At 40.9% G+C, this 20,585-nt stretch overlaps 1 protein-coding gene across 4 annotated transcripts in view; it reads right to left on the reverse strand.

Annotated features, from left to right (window-relative positions):
* Positions 1-870: 870 nt before the first annotated feature.
* Positions 871-20,585, reverse strand: part of Psd3 (pleckstrin and Sec7 domain containing 3) — a 468,534-nt gene continuing 448,819 nt past the window's right edge. For all 4 annotated transcript variants that reach the window (XM_071610547.1, XM_071610548.1, XM_071610549.1 and 1 more), the window contains one exon: positions 871-9,835. In XM_071610547.1, coding sequence (XP_071466648.1) covers positions 9,620-9,835 — 216 coding nt within the window. In that variant the 3' untranslated portion in view covers positions 871-9,619. The remainder of the gene's footprint in view (positions 9,836-20,585) is intronic.

The following is a 20,585-nucleotide window of genomic DNA, read 5'->3' on the forward strand; positions in this document are numbered from 1 at the left end:
TAATCAGATCTGAGGCAGCAAGTGAACCTCCACAACTGGGCTGCCCACATGCCAACCCCAAGTGTGAGTTGACCTTCAAAACAGTTAACCTATGCCAGCTGAACTTCTTTATGATGGTCCCCCTTCCCCAAACATTCTAGAAACCTATTCCTTTCTTACAAAACAGCTTAACTTTTGCCAGTACCAGGCATAATTTTTGATCAAAAGTGATGCGGTTTCTAATCCCCTTGGAGTTTAAAGCTGTTACTTTGTAAGACCTCAGGGTACATTTTTAAGATCATTTGATTCTGTTTTCCTAGATTGCAATCCTAATTGGCCCCAAATAAATGTAATTTTCTTTGTTCTTGACCAGGGAGGTTTTATTCTCAATTGACCCAATTTTTCAATAACATTTGACAGTCTCACGGTGAATCCCTCAGTATTGTTGAATAGAATTAATCTAGAGATGAGACAGTGGGGTTGCTAGTTATTTCCTTATAATATCTTAATTAGCCTTGGGTTTTAGTTTCCTCTTATGAATGTTCATCCTTAAAAATGATCTCTAGTCCCTCTGGTTCTAATATTATTATTAGTTGTGTGACATAGAAAATATGACAAGGAACACAAAGGAGAGGCAACTGGGCAGAGAGGGATTCGATTCTGAGTTCTGCATCCTAAAATGGGATTTAGGTAGAAGTCAAAGGGGTGTTGAAGGCTTTGGCTCCCTCCCACTCCCAACAAACCTTTCATTTCTTTGAGATTTATACATCATAGCAGTTTGGTCTCAGCCAGGCTGCACTCTCATTTATGTTTTAAAGGATGTAACCAGTGACCTCGTTTCTAAAAGCCCAGACCCCCAAACACAAGACATCCTTCTCCAATATTCAGCAGTTTGGGAGGAATTTTTATTTTTCATTTTCCAAGTCAACAGATCTTATTTTTAACATTAGGTTTCATCAGAGAACACAAAGGTACATACTAGCCACAATAAAGCAGTTGATTTGGGGATTAGCATTTGCATTTCAGGACAATAATTGACTCCATGGTCCCTTTGCTTTGATGAAAAGTAAATGAGAATGCAAATGAGTCTTGAAATGGTTTCAAAAAGTTCATTTGATCCTCCCCCCTGCTCAATGCCCTCCCCTCCCCCAATTTATGACAAGAGGCCCTGGAGTCCAGCAGTGTCCATCAACACCTTTTTGCAAACATAAATCTTCACAGAAGTCCATGGAGGTGTTGGGTTACCACCACCTCATTTGACTACCATGGCCAATTGTTCACCTTGGGGATCACGGTTGTCTTTTCATGGAGAGGTGCAGGGTGTTCTGATTTTTATTGTTTTAAGGTTTAATTCTAGTTGCTTAAATAAGCAAATAAAAACATCCCCCAAATGATTGAAATCTGTTGGATTTATTTCTTTCTGAAGTTTATACATTTACATATACCATATACATATTTTAAATCCTTCACTATTTTGCATGATTTCTGTTACATAAAAACCATTTTAAATGCAATAACATTTTGTTGCTGCAAAACAACAAAATACCCCCAACTTATAAAAACAACAGGAACAGTTATATTCTTGAACATTTACACAATAGAGAAATGTACTATATATATCACAGCTTCTATACATGTCAGGTGACCCACTTGTCTACAAGGTTTACTTTAATAACAGTGAAATAGGGTAATATTTATATACAACTATTTTAATAAAAAATAAAGCAATTGTAAAATGTAAACTTAATTTTCAAAATATACTTTAAACACTTTAACAATATCCACATAAACTACTGTTCCGTTCAAAAGATTGACCACCATAAATGCCACGGATTTCTAGATGGCACTTCTGGGATCTGGTGGGTAATATTGCGGAACAGGTTTCCAGTATATGATACGGTACCACTGGCTTACCCCAACCTGCTCATGCTGACAGTCTGGCCACTGAAAAGGAGTAGGCTGCTACTTTGTCACTAATTACTTTCACAATTTGCAGGGGACATATGGCACCATGACTGCAATGAAACTGAAGTGATTGGTGGAGAAAACTTTGAAGGTAAAGGAATGTTCCACATTGTTAACTCCTTTCAGCCACAGTGAAAATAGTCCAGTTACTAGGTTGGGAAATTTAAAATCTTATTTTATGCTGAAGGTTACAAACTACTACCCTTTGGTGTGTCCCACAGTAACCAAGGCTGACATTATGGGTTCTCTACTTGTGTTAATTTCTGTTCTAGAAATGGGTTCCTAAAACTTGAGGTAGAAGAGGATGCAGGGAGGCATGGAGGCCTTTACCCGACGGCTCTCACCTGGACAGAGCAGAATTACTGAGCAAGTTTAGTGTTGCTTGACCCTTTCCACAGAAATGAAAATCAATCTGGGTACAAAGGCAAAAGTATCACCTAACCCTGCTTAGAGCTCAAAGTGTCAGTTTGTTTCTTAAAAAGGCAAAATACCAGGACCTAACTTCAGGCAGAGAATTTTTCTCATTACCGTTTTCACGTGCCACCCTCAGTGACTCAGTCACTCTCCGAGTTGGTATTTTGCCTCAGCAGGGTCAGCTCACAGGAATTCCTAAAGCATTTGAAACCCAGGATGTGCTTGTTGCTCAGTAGAAGCCCAAGTGGAGTGGAAGGCCAGGGGAGAAGCTCCAGAGAGGGCACATGTCACCCTCTGCAGTACCCTGGGATTCAGGGTTCAGAGCGGTGAGCCTCAGACCTGCAGTGTGGTCCTTCATTGAGCCTTGTGGCTGGGACTCTTCTAGGAGCATCCAAAGACTTTCGCAGATTGATGAGGAAATACTAAGTGAAACTCCAAAATTCTCTCCATTAACCAATGTTTTCAGGAATTGAAGTTAAGGTGCTTATTTTTATAATACTATGAGAGCTCAGCTCTCCACCCTGCAAAGGGAAATGTGTTTTTGCTAGGTTCCTTCCCATTTCCATCCTCAATGCAGGCTCTCACCAATACAGCGTGGAGACGAGGGCAGACACTCCTCATCTACTGCTCCTAGGCTACATGCTTGGTGGCTTCTCCATTTGTGCTTCTTGCTCAATGGAACGATCTGCAGAGCAAGCAGCTTGGCCATGCTGGAAAGTGGTGCATGCCGGCTTTTCACCCAGGCTGCTGAGGAGAGCTGGAGAGCTGCTGCTGCTTGTGACCTACAGGAATGTTGGTGGCCCACCCACCAGGAAGGATGTAACACATGACCCTGTTCTCTGTTACAGATGCAGTGCATCTCAGAGTCAGACACTAGAGCTCCGATTCCTCCCTGGTGCTTGGAGAGCATTTGTGGTGCGGCTTCCTCCCTCTTTGTTCCTTACCTCTCTAAAGCACTCTGGCCCGGTGTGTCTTAAGGTCTTATGTTTTTATCACTTAAAACATTCACTGTGTGTGCTTGTGTCCAAGCAGGTGTACACAGATGAGGTCCCAGATGTATCCACTTTCCCCTTATATACCTAAGGGGACCAATAAATGGGTTCTGAATCTCTTAGGAGCAGAAGACTGAACACATGCAATGGCTACCCCACAGAAGGCAGCCACTTCACCCCCTCCACTTCATTTGGTCTAATTATGCTTATTCCTAAAGCTTACAAATAGTATCCTAATAGCATTAAAATTCAATGTGCATATATACTCTCTATAGAGTGGATATTACCCATGTCAAATAGTTACTTGGATATGTAACCTCCATGGCTTTGCATTAAAATCCAAACATTTCAAATGACTAAGGCCCAAAATAAAACTTTTTATTTCTACTACCCCTTTTCTATATGATTTCTGAATCAAATGGCTGTTTTTTTTTTTTTTTCGCAAATCACAAATGACTCTTACAAGGAAATTCTCTTGCAGAACTAAGACCCTGCCGATCAATTGGAGAGCCAGTCCACTGCACGTCAAGAACAAATTAGGAAATATATTTGCAAAAATAGTTTGAGACTGTAGAGTTAATAATAATAAAAAACTCAAGTGTACCTACCAACACACTACTGCAGCCTGGAGCTGGAGATTTATCTCCCTCCCCACAATTCCAATTCTCTGCATCAGATACAAAGACATGAGGCAGCGTGTTCAAACAAAAGACACTGCACTCAGCCACTCACTCAGACACACTCAGTCGCTGCTTTAAATACACCAAACATGCTGGTTAATAAAATTTTAGTCTCTAGTTATCTATTTACACTCTATAATATAAGCAATAAGGTCAAACAACTAAGGCCAGTGGCTCTTCTTTGGGGAGAGGCAGGAAAAAGAGACCTAAGTATAAAAATATTAAATAAAGTTTTAACCTGGTCCTAAAGTCCTTTCACCTGTGACACTAGCTGCTGATTTGTGCACCTACGAACCTGGAATACAGTACCCAATCTTGGGATGCCCTGATATACTTCAGCGTTTGTGATATTTCTTTAAAGAGGGTAAGGATGCGGCACCAGGAGAGTGGTATCATCTATTCTAAGATATACACAGGTACATAAATGGTATAGTGGGTACTTGCTTAATTTTGAAAACTATATTTTTTTTCTGGACTAATTACAACAATAAAGAAAGTGCGCTCGAAAAGCATCACATTTTGTAATAAGCCCAAAATTGTCAGTTCAACATTACGGTTAAGTGCTCTTACTGCTAAAGTCACGAAGACTGTACAGGCTGCCTTCCTCCCCTTTTCTTTCTATATTTCCCAAATTACAATGAGTGACCCCCTCAGTATTGCACACTGTACACGTCAATAGACTCATAAATTAGTTCAAAGTCATTTTTGCCCCGGTTATTCAAAGCTCAAAGATGGAATTTTCTATAGTCTCATTAAAATTTTAATCAAAATATTATTTAAATTTAAGTTTAATAAAACAATACCACTATATGTACTCTCAACAACTGTACCATATAATCAATCCTATGAGGTTTTTACTTGCTTTTCATATTACACTGGTTATTAAGGACAAAAATAATTTTGATGTACATTTACCACACATTGATATACAATCTATACAGATGCACGTACATACATACAACTATAAATATCCACAAATACAACGTTGGCAGGTGACAGAAAGCATTTTCTTTGACATCTGACATACTGTCTACACAAATATTTTCCACAAGCCTGTAGTACAACAGATACACGCATAAATTGCAAAGGATGAGCCAGAGAGACCTAAGGAAAACTACTTGTATGTACAATTAACTTGCAATGTTTCCTTGCTGTTGCATTCAAGTCGACAAACTGTCATGCAGATTCAAGTATTTACTGCCGTTCTCCATGAGGACATTTTCTCTACATGCAATGGGCCAATTACTGTCCTAAGCAGAAGGCTGCCCCTGCTCGGGTCTGGGATCCTATACATACAAATGGAGAATGCCTATGGACTTCAATCCTTCTTTTAAGGGTGAGAAATCGAAAAGGAATCCTGAGGGGACAAACAGTGACAAAGCACCTCTCTATCACTATCAATAATCTATCATGGGATAATTTTGTGGTGATCTCAAAAGTCCTCCAGATGACCTGATGGCATAAGATGTCAGAAGAGTTGGAGAGAGATCTGCTGACCCGGGGGCAGACCAGCAGCCTGGCCTGGGGAAAAAGCTAGAAAGTTTTGGAGCTGGGTAGGCCCTGGGGCTCATGTGCCTCTGACTGATCTGTTTCTGAGTTAACTTAGATGCTCTGAAATGAAAACAGACACTACAGAAATCCAAAGCTGAGCACTATCATTCATAAATTAGGCTCATCTTTTGACAAGTGCTAGGAGGCCACTTTGGTTCACTGTTTTACAGGGCTAGTTTTACACTTGGAAAAAGAATTCTGTCATTTGAAAACTAAAAGGATTGTTCTCTGCTAAAGGTAAGGAAGGAGACTAGCTGGAGACCTGCTAAAAACTCGAGTCCACCACAGCCAAACTGTGGTGATTTAGGCCTAACAAAGCAAAGGAACTTACTGCACTGAGGCCAGAATAAGCTTAACTGATAACTAAGGAAAAATGCCAAAGAATTCAAACTCCAAGGGCAAGTAACTAAACTAAACCCAAGGCAGCCTTGACAGGAAGGCAGGAGGTCTATAAGGTCAATTTCCTTCCAGTTGCCAAGGTTTAGGCAAAAAGAGAAGAGGTGCCACGGGCAGGCCAGGCCAGGCTCTGTCTTATCTCAGGATAAAGGCAGGAGCAGGCACAGAGCAGTCCCAGACTCTGTGTAATTTGGTGCTTAGGCATCCCCAGGGCCTCTTTCCTTGATGGTCATGTAAATTCTCCCCCAATTTCACAAAGTTCTGTGGTTTGGCCACAGGGTAGAATACAAATCTGAAAACCAACCAGATTTTCCTCTTCCAGAATTAGTTCTCTAATGGCTCCTCTATCTAGGAAATGGTCCTCACCTTCTGGATTAGGGTAACCACAAAAGCACAGAGGTTCTGACAAGTAGCATAAGACTGCCGCATGAGAAAATGTCTTCTCTTTACCTAAGAGCAGTCAAAAAAGGTTCAAATAATCCAGGAATTATTTTTATCAGGACTTCCCCCCAATACATGTTGGTTTTACTAAGATTAATTAAAATGCACAAAGTATTGTCTAATTAGACATTATTAGAATAAGGTCAATGATGTTTGTAAAAAGAACACTACAGAAATGCCTATGGTCTGGCAATAAAATAAGGACTCTGCGTGCCAGTAACTAATTTTGATTGATAACAACTCTCTGATACCTCCCTATAAGAGCCAGCATGTTAGGTGGGGGCAAACCCCCAACCCCACAGATTTTATACATGGGCCACTTTCATGGTCAGCTTTGCACCAAGACTATCACAATGGTATTCTGATACCTTATCAAAATTTTCTACAGTAGGAATTAATATAAAATGTATTTATGTGATGAGGAATAATGATTTCCCACATGGAGAGAAACCCCAAGGGTCCTGGGCACTGAGGTAGGGGCGAGCAGGAGGTATGGGGAGGGTGGGGGTGGGGGCTGGGGAAGTACCTTTAAAAGAAGAGGAGGAGAAGAGCTCCCCTGTACCGTGAATTGGGCAACAGGCTGGGAGTCACTGTGAACGGAAACATCTTCCATTTCTTCAAACCACAGGAAAGAAATTATCACAAAAGAAACTGTGGTTGGCTACAGACTGACTCTCGGAATCCAGTCAAGTCAGGGGCCATTTCCAGCCATGGGACAAACTCTCAGTCTTGCTACAGAGACTGAAAACACAGCTCCTTCCAGAGGCCTCAGGGAAGAGGAGGCATGCTAGGCTCATCCCCTGAAGACTGTCAGCAGCACCACACGGGATCCTGGTTCACAAAAGAGCCTCCACATTGTTTTTAAAGATAAACTATGCAAATGTGGCATTCTGCAGCCTCAAAAGTGCCCTTGTCATGGGGTTACCTACTAGCGTATCCGGAGTCCCCGGAGCTAACCTCAGTGAGTCTCCTAACAGAAGATGCTGTGGTGGTGCTAATGCTAACCAAGTATAACCAATACTGCAGCAAGGTACCATTCAATGTACATTATAAACTCTAAGTGAAACACACAAACATCCTATATACATAGACACACACGGTGGGCAGACACATTCAAGCCAGTCAGGGACTCTAATTTCTCTTCAGTTACTGAAGTTCATAGACGACAGGATCTAGGTACCTCTCTCTCCTCATCTAGTACAAATATTGAGGCAGAAAACAAACACTGATATTTCAGATTCTAGCAGGAAAGACAACTTGCTTGTGGAAATCTTGGATTCAGAAGCTACGAAAATGATTCTGGTATATGGATCACACTGGTAACTACCGTGTTTGCTTCACGGTTCTGAAACATAAATGTAGCCACGGCTTTTTACCTAAACCAGGTTAGAGTCAGTTTTTCAAAGGTGTGGCAAAATACCACAAAGCAAGCAACTGCCACCTCAGAGAGGGTTGCTCTTCTCTGGACACCAGCAAATATGCACATGTACACAGGTGAAGGAAGTAAACATTAATAAATAATCCTGTGACTAAATGTGAGTACATTGTAACAATATATCACTAGAAACTACCGTGATGTCTTAGAGCAGGTTTTCTCTAGTCCACTGGAACTGTGCTATTCATGCAGAGCAGCAGATGCTTTGGTCCCAGTACCTACAATAATAAACTAAGGAAAAGTAGAGAAAATTCCTATGGGAGGGAAAAGAACATGGAAAGTGATACTGTCGGTTTTGAAGCTGGATGGTTTGGGAAGATGACAGCTTCAGGGAACAGTTTCAAGGTGTGGAAATCTAAAAGTTCTTTATGTCACTGGGGACTCAACATTCACTCCCTTCTGTTCCTTTACAAGAGAATATTCTGTTTATCTCCCAGAATTTCAAAGGGACTGTCACTGGAACGAGCTCATGACTGTAAGGTGAACAGAACTATTTTGAGTATACAGAAAGAAATGATTTAAAATAGGTTAAAAAAAATTTAGGAGCAAGTTTAACAGTGACAGAATAAAATGGCTGTCCAGAGACTGGCATAAGAACAAACTAAGAAACTCTGCATATGCAATCAGAAGATTCCCCCATTTTCTAACCACAATTCATCCACACTTCACTTTCGGATTTAGCTTAGGGAATCTATATCCACTGTTGAACAGCTGCAGCTGCTTTTTGCTCCATTATTTTGTCTTGACTAAGGAAAGAGCAAAAGGGGTTCCATTTTCAACATTATTCTGTTATGAAGGAAAACCCCAACATTCTTACAACCAGGAGATGACATCATGCCTATATATATATATATGTAGAGCAAAAAAGAATATATTCCTGGATGGGAAGGTATCAACGATAGAGATGATTCTGGATTCCTAGTCTAGACCCTATGGGAGTGAGGTAACAATTTCCTGCAGACCAAACACATGTCTATTGCTGCAGCTCCCAAGAGCCAACAATTGCCACTATCATTTAGAAAACAAAATTTGCTTAGTATCAATGTGTCCTCAGCCTTCAGTGGCAATACGGCTCTCTTCCTCTTTGCCTTGCTTGACTGGAAGGGAATCCACACTTCAAGCAAGCTAATGTGTGTCCCTAGGTTCTCCAGTCCTGTGACCTTTCATGCCCTCTTCCCCTGCTTCTAGCAGGGTCAGAACTCAGCAAGAAGTGCTGGGGTGCACACAGAGCTGCATCCCACAGAAACATCTCAATCCCCAGCATCGTAATTCTCACTTGAGCATCTGTGAGGACTCAACTTCACCTCCGTGACTGGGCAAGATTTCACATATAAAGGCTTATATTAACTCTGGCTAGAATTTACTAAACTACAAAGTTTGTCCAGTTAAGTGTTACACAATGGATTAAATTTTTAACCTTTAAAAAAAAATATAACAGTGGATTTGAGAATACATAAAACAACTGAGCAGAGTGCAAACGAGAAAAACCAAAGGAGAAGGGATGCGTAATTCATTCTGGAATCACGATCTTCTCCCCCTCACAAAAAAAGGTGCATTAGTTATCAAATTGCAAAAATCATTAAAGCAAAGAAATCAAGAGCGAAGACAACCTGTACAGAAACTAACAAAAATATACAATATAAAAAGTTACTAATGCACCATTTAGTCACATACTTTTTTTTTTAATATATTCACGGATTACCAGAAATATCTTGAAAAACCCTATTTTGCTCCATGACCAGCACTTCCTGGCAGCAGAGTGGATCCTAAGTAACTTTTTGCTTAATGCTTGGTGTTTCAGGTCGGTGGTCCTTCCTCTCTGACACATTACGCTTGACCTTGGCGGTGATTGGGGATGACTCCGGGTTCAATGAAGGACTCGAGTGAGACTTCTTCAGTCCCGCAGACTCGTTTTCATCGTGACTCAGGAGCTCCCTGCCGCCTTCTTTCAGAATGCCGACGTAAATTTCATAACGGGTTTTCTAAAGGGAAAGTTGGAGAAGAAGGGTAGTCAGTACACGCTCACCAATGCACGTGCGGCACACCTCGCGTGTGGACCACCCAGAGAACTGAACAACTGCCCTGAACGACTGCCGGGAGCTCGACTTCATTTCTGACATGACACAATTCATGCAGCAACAGCCACGGGACTGATTCATTGATTCAGATAGAAATTTTTTATGTCAGAATTTTAGCTATCATTTGTTCTGCATATTCTGATAGAATGCCGGCCTGGGTTACTGGCTACTTGATGGAGGAATTGTGCATGCTGAGCACTCAGGCACCAGAGGATCTCAGCCCTGGGGGGCTGTAACCTCTGGTTTTGAGTCACTGGAGCCTCCTCCACATGACCTAGGCCTTGTATGAACCTGGCTGGGATGTAGCTGTTACTCTTTCCTACTCCAACTTGGCCAAGACTCACCTAGAGGGAAGGATCCTTCTATGATGAATCTACTCCAGGCTCCTCAGAGGACCACAACTCTTTCCAGAAGCTGCTCTGGATTTCCCTCCATTCCTTTTCTTTTTTTGCTGGAATTATCCGCACCTCATTCTCAGGGTATTGTGAATAGCAGCTACCAGTATAAACATGAAGTCTACACAACTTCAAATTATTTTCAGATGCTTTTCTCATCCAACAAATTCTTCTTCATCAACTATTTATTGAATACTAGCGTGGTTCAAACAATCCCTTGCTCCCTTATTTCCTTGGGTCTCATTACCTTTTTCTAATCATTGAGAACACTGCAGAGACTTCTTTCCTCTCCTCTAGCCCTGCCACTGTTTTTGACGCTGTTTCTATGCAAGTCACTTATTTAGTTCTTGTGTGTGTGCGTGCCCCCCCCAACATATATATTGTGATTTATAGAAATGCCTCAGATTCTTGATTTGATATATTTTAGTCAAAATAAGTCTTTCACCATGCTGCCTCCACACATGAAGAATTTACAAAGACTTAAAGTATTTTATTTCTAAACAAAAGAACATGTCAGTTACAAATCATCCAAACAAAGACAGGCAAATTCTGTTAAGACTATACATCTTTCAGGGACATTTCCAGTTAGATTACAGTCTTGCATATGTCACTTTTAATAACTGCACAAAGTGCTACCTCTCCAAGTTTCTTATATTTGCTCTGGGCTTGGTGGGTCTCCAAGCAGGGTGCTGAGCTTCGGCTGATGATTTGGTGACTTTTACATTTTGGCTCCCATGCTGACTTCCAGTTATTCATGCATATCACATATAATTGGTAGCATTATTATCCCCTTTTACAGGGAAGAAAACAAAGGCAGATAAGCTTGAAGCCATACTAAGCAAGAAATGCAAGTTTGATTTGAACCCAGGCAATCTGAATTCAGAACAGAATGTAGCTTGCCAGGATGGTAAGCTACATTCCCTCTCTGGATATGAAGATACAGACACGGGAATGAATGTATGTTTCATAGTGACCTCTGTCCGGCACACTTCAGTGGCCAATCAAAAGCCCTTCTCAACCCCCTCTTCTCCTGTGTCTCTCCCATCACAAAGGCTGATACAATCCACCACAGCTTCCTTCCCAGCCCTGCTTGCACCTAGGATGGGCCAGGTGACATCTAGCCAAGGAGATAGAAGACGTCTGCTAGGGATTTCTAGGAGAGGAATTCTGCTTTCTGTACCAGGGACAGGCTTTAGAGGAGAGGACCCTGGTACTAGCCCTTCCTCTCATTCTTGCCAGCTGACACCCTGTGATGTGGGACAGTAGGTATAAAGACAAAAGCACTGTATGCTAGGCTTGAGGAAGTGACAAAAAGACAGAAATGCCTATGTTCTTGATGACACAAAGAGCTTGATCCAACCCCATGACCCCCTACTTCCTCTGGATTCTTAATTAAAATATTAAAATTCATCATTTAGCCAATGTTAAGTATTTTTATTTGTAGCTGAAGCCTTTAATAACTGATATATGATCCAATTTTGACATAGAAGTTAACAAAATAAAGAATAACATTATAAACATTATCTCAGAAAGCCACATGAGAACTCGAAAAGGGCATTTACTAATAAAGAAGGTTATCAGTATCACACATCAGTCTATGCATTGTGAAATCAGGAGATTGAACTAGATGATATCCAAAGGACATAAAGGTTCTGAAATCCTATTCATTCTCAGAATTCATTACTTAATCTTTCTCCAAAATGCCTGAGTGGCAAGATTAAATAGTATAAAAAGGCACTATTCCCAATAAGAACAAGATTTAGTAAAATGATCTAGAGGTAGTTTAAAAATAGATTAAGGAAGCGAGGATCAGGGCTACTATTTCATGGAGCTGAAGCACTTAAATGATAAAGAGTATGAAGGGCAGTTGATTAAGATGGTGTGAATGGGGACAAAAGAAGAGAAGGTGATAGGGCCAGTTTTCTATTCATTTTGGAAGAGACTGATACTAGAGAAAATTTACTTGGAAAATACATGAAGGAAAGGCATCTGATCCACATTTTCCACAATTCCACCTGTGAAGCTACTGTGTCAAATAGATCCCATCAGTTTGTCAATCAAGGAATAAAAGGTATAGCCCGGGGGCATGGCAGCATATGAGCCATCAGATGAGAAGACAAGACAGAGCAGAGGAAAGGGTGAGGGGGCTAGAAAACAAGGACTGCTCTCCTGTCATTAAGAGAAATGAAGAAAAAGAAGCCTATGTGAGTTTATGAATTTCCAAATGGCTGTGCTCCATTTCTGATTAAAACGGCTTCCGGGTCAGCAGCTACAAACCCAGTAACACGGTTCTGCTTTTTACCTCTCCGAGTTTTCACTTATACCAACCAAATGTGCTTCTTCAAACCTTTTAGGAAAACACTACTTTAGCCTCATACAATTCAGCGGCCATTAGCCTCAGTCATGTCTTGTATTTCCCTTCTATGCCTGACTTATTTGACTTATTTCACTTAATATAATGCCCTCCAGTTTTATCCACGTTGCTGCAAATGATAGAAATTCATCCTTTTTTATGGTTGCATAAGATTCCATTATAGACTCATCGAATACGTGAACCCTTCTGTAGAGGCTTTGGAACGCCTCTGAGTAAATTCAAACAACTCTGCGTGAGGCCAAGAGAAGCACCAGGAATGAATGCAACTTTAAAGCCCTTTGTTGATTCCCACTGTAAGTTCCCACTGTCTTTCTGGAGTGTAGGGGGTTAGCACTTGTCATAACGACAATCCCATTTTTGGGAAGTCAGTCTTCTTCCTTCCTTCTCATCCTTTTTTTCCTAAGACCAATAGTAAAATTTAAGTTTCAAGTTACAGCTGCTGTGTAAGGAAAAATAAAATGGGAGGTATATTTGTAAATCATTTAAAAATTATTTTTACGGACACAGCAATTGTACATATCCAGGAGGTACCCTGTGCAACGTGCACAAGGCATGTAATGATCAGATCAGAATAATGCGGATAACTCACCGCAGACTTCATCATGTCTTAGTGCTGGGAACATTCAAAATTCTTACTCTTCAACCGTTCTATCGGTCTCATTGTCACAGTTACACTATCTACTGTGCTAGAGAACGTGAGGAGTTACTCCTCTAGTCCAGCTCCACTCCTGTATTGTTAACTTTCCCCTATCTCCATCGCCCACCTTCCCAGGCCTGGTAACCACTATTCTATTCTCTACTTTCTTGAGATCAATTTTTCAGTGTTCACACATAAGTGAGAACAGGCAGTATTTTCCCTTCTATGCCTGACTTATTTCACTTAATATAATGCCCTTCAGTTTTATCCATGTTGCTGCAAATGATAGAAATTCATCCTTTTTTATGGTTGCATAAGATTCCACTGTACCCACACATACATACACATTGTATTTTATTTATCAATTTATAGACACCTATGTTGATTCCCTATCTGGATGAATGTGACTGGTGTTATGATAAATATACAAGTGATTTCCTTTGGATATACACCCAGTAGTGTATGGGTGTATACATGGTAGCTCTATTTCTATGTTTTCTGAGGAACTTTGCCACTTTGCCCCAACAACTGTTGGAATTTACATTCCCACTAACAGTATATGAGAACTCCCTTTTCTCTGCATCCTGGCCAGCATTGTTATCTTTTGTCTTCTTATCTAACTGGAGTCAGGTATCTCATTAATGCTTTGATTTGTATTTCCCTGATGATCAGTGATTTGATCGTCTTTTCATATACTTGTTGGTCATCTGTAAGGTCTGTTCAGGTCATTTTCCCATTTTCCCTGTTCTCCTTCCCACCCCCCCCACCCCCATCTCCAATCCTCCCCTATTGCCCATTTTCTAGTTGGATTTTTTTTTTTTTTTTGCTGTCTAGTTGAGTTTCTTACATATTCTGGATGTTAATCCCTTGTCAGATGAATGGTTTGCAAATATCTTCTCTCATTCTGAAGGCTGTTTATTCACTCTGTAGATTGTTTCCTGGGCTGTGCAGAAGCTCGTCAGTGTGATATAATCCCATTTGCCAATTTTTGCTTTTGTTGCCTGTATTAATGGGGTCATGTCCAAAAAAATCTTTGCCCAAAACAACGTTTTAAAGCCCCTCTCTCTCTCTCTCCCCCTTTTCTCTGTGTGTGTGTGTGAGAGAGACAGAGTGTGTGTGTGTGTGTGTGTGTGTGTGTTTTAAAGTACTTTTTAAAGGTCCGATGTATCCATGTATCAGAGCCTAAAAAACTTGATGATCCATGTTCAAATGGTCAACTTTGACCAAAGAAGCTTATGGATGTTAAGGCAGATGCTGTTGCTTCCCTAACAGCCTCTTCCCCATGCTAAAGAAATTATGACTTACTTTCTTTTTAAAATGTAGGTTGTCACTGTGGCCTGCGGCGTGGGAGGAAACATGGTTTAAACCAGATGTGGTGGTGACCCTTGCCAGCTCTGCCAGGCTCCCCTGCAGCCACAGGGCCCAGCTGTGACCACTGACAAGGGTGCTTCTGTGAAAGTAGCTACTGCTATCATGGTAAAGGGAGTAGACAAAACGCCTGGAGCTTTGTTAGCTGTTTTGAGACCAAGAAATGATAAGCACCAAAACTGAAAAGCCAATGTGCCTGAGAAAGATTAGAAATTTAGAAAGACTGTACATCCTCCCTCAATGGCAATGATAAGGAGCCAATTACCAACACCTGGTTTTTCTTAAGTGAGAAGAATCTTTACACTGTTTAACTACTTGGTCAAATTTTCCATTGTTTGCATCCCCAAACATTCTTTCTTAAAATCTGGATTGATTTAAAAAATATTTTTATTTATTTTAGGTGGTGCAGCTGAGGATTGAACCCAGTGCTTCACATGTGCTAGGCAAGCACTCTGCCACCGAGCTACAGCCCCAGACCCTAAGGCATTCGAACTAATATAAAGGTCAACACCTCGCTTGGTCTCAATAGTAAGTCCCAAGTGAGTTGCACATGCAACTCCTGTCTTGATTTTATTTAGGAAAAAATCAGCTGGTTAACCAGCTTTAGTGTGGTGCAGCTCTGTTAGGATTTTCTCTGAATGTTCAACAAGTTATTTATGGACATTACTTCATTATGAGCCACACTGTGGTTACATAATGAATATTAAATCAATGAGGACTTTATTATCCCCATTGATAATTTTGTATCATTTGCTTCCATGGCTGGAGTACAAGTCTCTCAGTCCTTCCCTAGGATGTTTCTAAGAGATTCTTTGAGCTAAACAAAAATCAGAGCTCCATAGCAGTTTAAGGTTAATGATTGGAATTCTAGACTATAGGAAGCAAACTAGAGATCATTTCTAAATCATGAAGAAGGAAATGTGGTTATTTTAGAAACTTCTGTGCTTTCTCTAACATGCATTATTGTTTGAGCGAGTCCTACTCTGTCCTGTCATTCCTCATCACCTGCACCACTCCTGCCTGCACCGAGCACCGTCATGCTATGCCTGGATTATTGCAACAGCTGCCTGACTCCTCTGCTCCCTTTTGGCCCTCCTTGCAGAGTCTTCTCAAGAGACAGGGATCTCTTAAAATGTAAGACAGTGTGTGCCATCTCTATTCAAGGTACTCTAATAGCTTCTCATCTTGAAAATCTTCTCAACCTCAAATCCTTAAAATGGTGCATAAAATCTCATTTCTGCCAAGTGCCCCCCCCCCCAGTGCCCCTCGTTTCTGGCCTGATCTCTTAGTGCTCTCTCTGGACTCGCTCTTTGCCAGTGGTTCTGCCTCCTGGCTGTCCTTGAGTGTGGGGACTCTGGTACTTGCTTTCTCTCTGCCCAAAGTTCAAAGCCAGCCTCCATAAAGTCCACAGGTCTCAGCCCTCCTGTCCTTCACCCCCTCATCCGAAGGTCACCTCTACACCAAGGCCTTCCAAATCTAAAATCCCAGCACCTACGCTTAGCCTTTTGCCATTTTAGTTTCTCCTTAGCACTTCTTCCCATTTAACAGTCTTATATTTTACTTTAAAAACCAACCAACCAACCAACCAACTTTGTTTATTGCCCCTTTGCCCCCACACACTAGATGCAGTCACATGAAGGTAAGGCCTTTGCTTCTGTTTGCTAAAAGCACACACCGAATAAACACTTGCTGGACATGATTGGGAAGAAGGAACAGATAGGACAAAATAAAATTTCCCTTATCTAGTAGACAATGTATTTTGAATATGTTCTACATGTCCAGAATAAGACAAATTTTAGAAATAAAAGAAGGACATGGATGTAGATGCTGATGGTAGCTAGCTGATGAGTTTTTGATTCAAGAACTTCTTGGGATGCACCATTATTTTTTAGTGCTCCTCTAGTTCCACGTTTTCCACAAAGACACAAAGGCCTGACCGTTTCAGCTGTGAGGCTCGAGGGCCAGCACATAGAGATGGCTTGCCCCCTTCCCCTTATCCATTTGACTCTGGTTGTCAAGACGCCGAGCAAGACCAAAGCTGCACAGTGTGCACCAGACTGCCAGAGAGAAGCATGTGTCTACCACACTTCTGAGGTTCATAAGTTGGACCTGTTTTCTGAGCAACTCTATGGAGCAGTAAGTGAAGAAGAGATTTTATTACCTACTTCAAGCTTAAAAATAAAATAAGAAATTAGACCCTATACATGGGCTCAGGCAGTTCTTCATTTGGATAGTTAACTAGATCTCATTCTGCTATTAAGAGAAGCCTTTAAATATATTGTCTAACAAAAGTATACATTAAAATGATAAGGATTTATCAAGGATTATTTATATCTAGATTCTGCCTGACTGATCATTATTGCATGTAATTTACCTATACTATATTAGGATCACATCTGCCACAGGAAACATACTTGGATACAAACCTGCGATTAAGTCCGAGTTAGATAATATTAGTCTCATCAATATTAACTGCCAGAGGAAATGCAGTACTGGCACTAAAGAAATAACAACAAGCAGGGTGTGGTGGCACATGGCTGCAATCCCAGTGGCTCAAGAGGTTGAGGCAGGAGGATCATGAGTTCAAAGCCAGCCTCCACAAAAGCGAGGCGCTAAGCTACTCAGTGAGACCCTGTCTCTAAATAAAATACAAAATAGGGCCGGAGATGTGGCTCAGTGGTCGAGTGTCCCTGAGTTCAATCCCTGGTACCACTGCCCCCCCACCCCCCCCCCAAAAAAAAAAGAAATAGCAACAATATTAAAGTATCAAACCTTTGACAATTTTTACAACTAGATGGGAGAAAAGGGGGCATGCAGAAAAGAAAAAACACTCCAGGATGTTTGAATTAAATTTCATGTCACACAGTTATCACTATACAAGAATTAATATAGTCCTTGAGAGGGCACATTAAAAATGAGACGGAATGTTTGAAAATGAGTCCCTGACAAACACTGAGGCAGTGGAAAGAGAGTCTTGTGGTGAGGCAGCAAACTGTTGAGATTACCCCTGGCTAATCAGCACAGCCTTAACTCATTCTCCTTCCCCATAACTCAGCCTTCATTAAGAGGCCCTCTAGGGCATGTGTGTCTCTCATTAAAAAGGGCAAAGAGCTGGAGAAAGAGGTGTGTCTCAGGGACAGTTGGCTGCCTTTGGTCATGTTATTGAGATTTTTTGTCTTAGGTCTGCAAATTCGTTCTCAGATCAATTCTAAATAATTTTGGAGCTGCACACCCTGCTCCCTTCCTCAGGTATATTCCAACAGAGTAAGTGGACTTTCAGCAGTCTGCCTGCCTAATTTCACTATCCAAAAAACAACTCAGGGTGGGGTTTTTACCACGTCCAAGAGCAGTGGCTACTCTCTGCCGATAAGCATATAAGTACTGTTCTCTTGGACTGGCCCAGTCAACAAGCTCTCTGTTGATTTCTTTCTTGAAATGAGCTATTTTCATGAAGCCTTCTGTGACTACCCACAGCCAAAGACAACTCAAATGCTTAATGGTTTCTTTTTCTATTAAAATACTTTCCTCAGTTTATAACCTCTTTACTACATTCTTTTCTGCTAGATCTATTAAGTCATTTTTTAGTCACCTGTAAAAATTCTTCTCAAGTAGGTAGGAGGAAAAAAAAAATCTCTTTTACTGGCAGGAATGCCTACCATGTCTAAGGCCATGTAAGCTGCTACTTGGGTTGAATTATAATTGCTTGCTGGGGAAAAAAATCGCAGCCATTAATATTCTTTGAAAGACGTTTAATCACATCCACATATAAACTTACATGTATCTGACTGAACAACTTCTTTTCTCCTGAGCCCTGCATATGATTTTATATTCATTTAATAGAACAGTATCTCCTTTTGACCTCTGATAAAGGAACACGACAGTAACAACCTGAATGAAAATAAAACTGCACTGCAATTTTAACTTACTACCTGTTTGCATTCAGACCTCACAGCTCCAGCAATCAAATCACGAATACATTTCCTCCTGGCATTTCGCTTTTGCGTGCAGACTGGATAAAAGGCCATTTTACGATAAAATGAGCAAAAAATCCAATAAGGTCATTTATGTAGCAAGGCACTTTTTGCTGTTGGATCTTTACCCAGGAAAACAAAGAAATAAGCCCCAAATCAAACAATACAAGGAGCTTCTGAAGTGACTGCTTAAGAAAAAACTATTCATCTGCATTCTGCACTTGGGGGGCTGATGGCAGAATTGAGTTGCAGACACTTTCTCCGTGATCAGTTGGTATGCCCACCTCTACCTGCTAACTTAAAGCAGCAACATCTAGGGGTTTTTATATGAAAGTTGTGCTGGGACTTAAAAGCTTCAAAAAGAAGAATTTGAGTCTTTTCCCCCCATGCTACCTCCACATCAGGCTTCAGGGTACAGTTCCACAGCCTAAATAGGGAAAATATGACACATTTTCCGGTTGTATAACTTGTATCCATGGCCTTCTAGAAAAACCTAAGGAAATGTGAATTCTGTCTTTTGATTCAGTCTCCCTTCCTGCTCTCTCTCTCTCTCCCTAAATAAATTCTGTGACTTTAATTTCTATTTTTTTTAAAAGAAGAGCTTACTTTTAAACAATAATATAAGCAGAAGAGGTCAAAAAGCCTGACATCAATACAGACAGGAAGTGTTCTGAGAGCTTCACCCGTCTCCATTCTATGGCAGACACTGATATCAAAGGCCAAATAGACTGAAGCACCCCTTAATTCAGGCGAGAGGACCTGAGAGATGAGGTGTCAACCTGGTCTTCCTCAGAGCATTTGTGACTCTCTGCTGGTGAAGAGCACTTTCCCAGCATACACTGAAGTTTACATACTGTGGTCTTCATTGAAGTCGAACCTTCCAATCCTACAGATGGCCACCTACCTTGCAGCTCCTTTTCTTTCCCAGGAATTTCTATGTCCTTGCCCCTTGAAGAATGGCTTTACCTATTTTCCTTTAGTTACTTCATCCCTTTCTCATATAAATAAGACATCTTGCTACCCCCGCCTACACCAGTCTAAATACTTGATAAACAATTGCTGTCCTCCCCCTCTCCACTTGTGTTATATGCCTTTAAAACTTATTTGAAATCACTCAGGCCCCAGAGCACTTAGCCAACACTGCTTGAAACTGTGTTTTCTTAAGAAAGAAACTCTGTTCAGCCCAAATACACTTCTTTGGCTTCTTAAACTTCTTTGGTTGACAGTGTTTGCTGACTCTGCCTCCCATCATCCTTAAAGAATACCCACCCTAGAGCTGAATGCTTATGGATGAACTTCCCAGTCCTCTCCTGCTCCCCTCAAGCCCTGCTGCTGCTAGGAACAGGAGTGGGTAGCACCTGCTGTCTTGGGGTGGGAACATGGTCATCTCTGTGGAGGAGAAGGAGTCATCTTGAGCCATTAAAGTCAGTATTAGATTCTCAGCAAGAACCAATTTTTAAAATACTGCTACCATTCACATTCTTTCCAATTTTCTCTAGCTCTCAAAATTCTTTCATTAAACTCAGTCTTTAATATCCTTTTAAAAATTAAACTCAAAATTCTTAATTTTATTTTTTTATCTTCATTTTTTGAGATGGAGTCTTGCTATATTGCCCAGGCTGACCTTGAACTTGATTTCAATCCTCCTGCCTCAGCCTCCTGATTAGTGTCACTGTGTCTTGCTCAAAATTCTTCAAATTCACAAAGCTCACTTAGAAAATGTCATTTTGTTGTGCAGTGAGGAAACTTGAGAAGTACATCATCTAGTTCCAACTCACAAAGGGGGCAACTCTGGCTCTAGAAGTTCTGTTTATGTCCATTTCTAATGATTCTACCCAGCTTGATCTCTTGTGAAGGTTCTGGTTATAGCTGAGTATAAAATTAATGAAAATAAAAATTCACTCTGAGA

The sequence above is a fragment of the Marmota flaviventris genome, chromosome 3 (genome assembly GCF_047511675.1).
Source record: "Marmota flaviventris isolate mMarFla1 chromosome 3, mMarFla1.hap1, whole genome shotgun sequence".
Taxonomy (NCBI): Eukaryota; Metazoa; Chordata; class Mammalia; order Rodentia; family Sciuridae; genus Marmota; species Marmota flaviventris.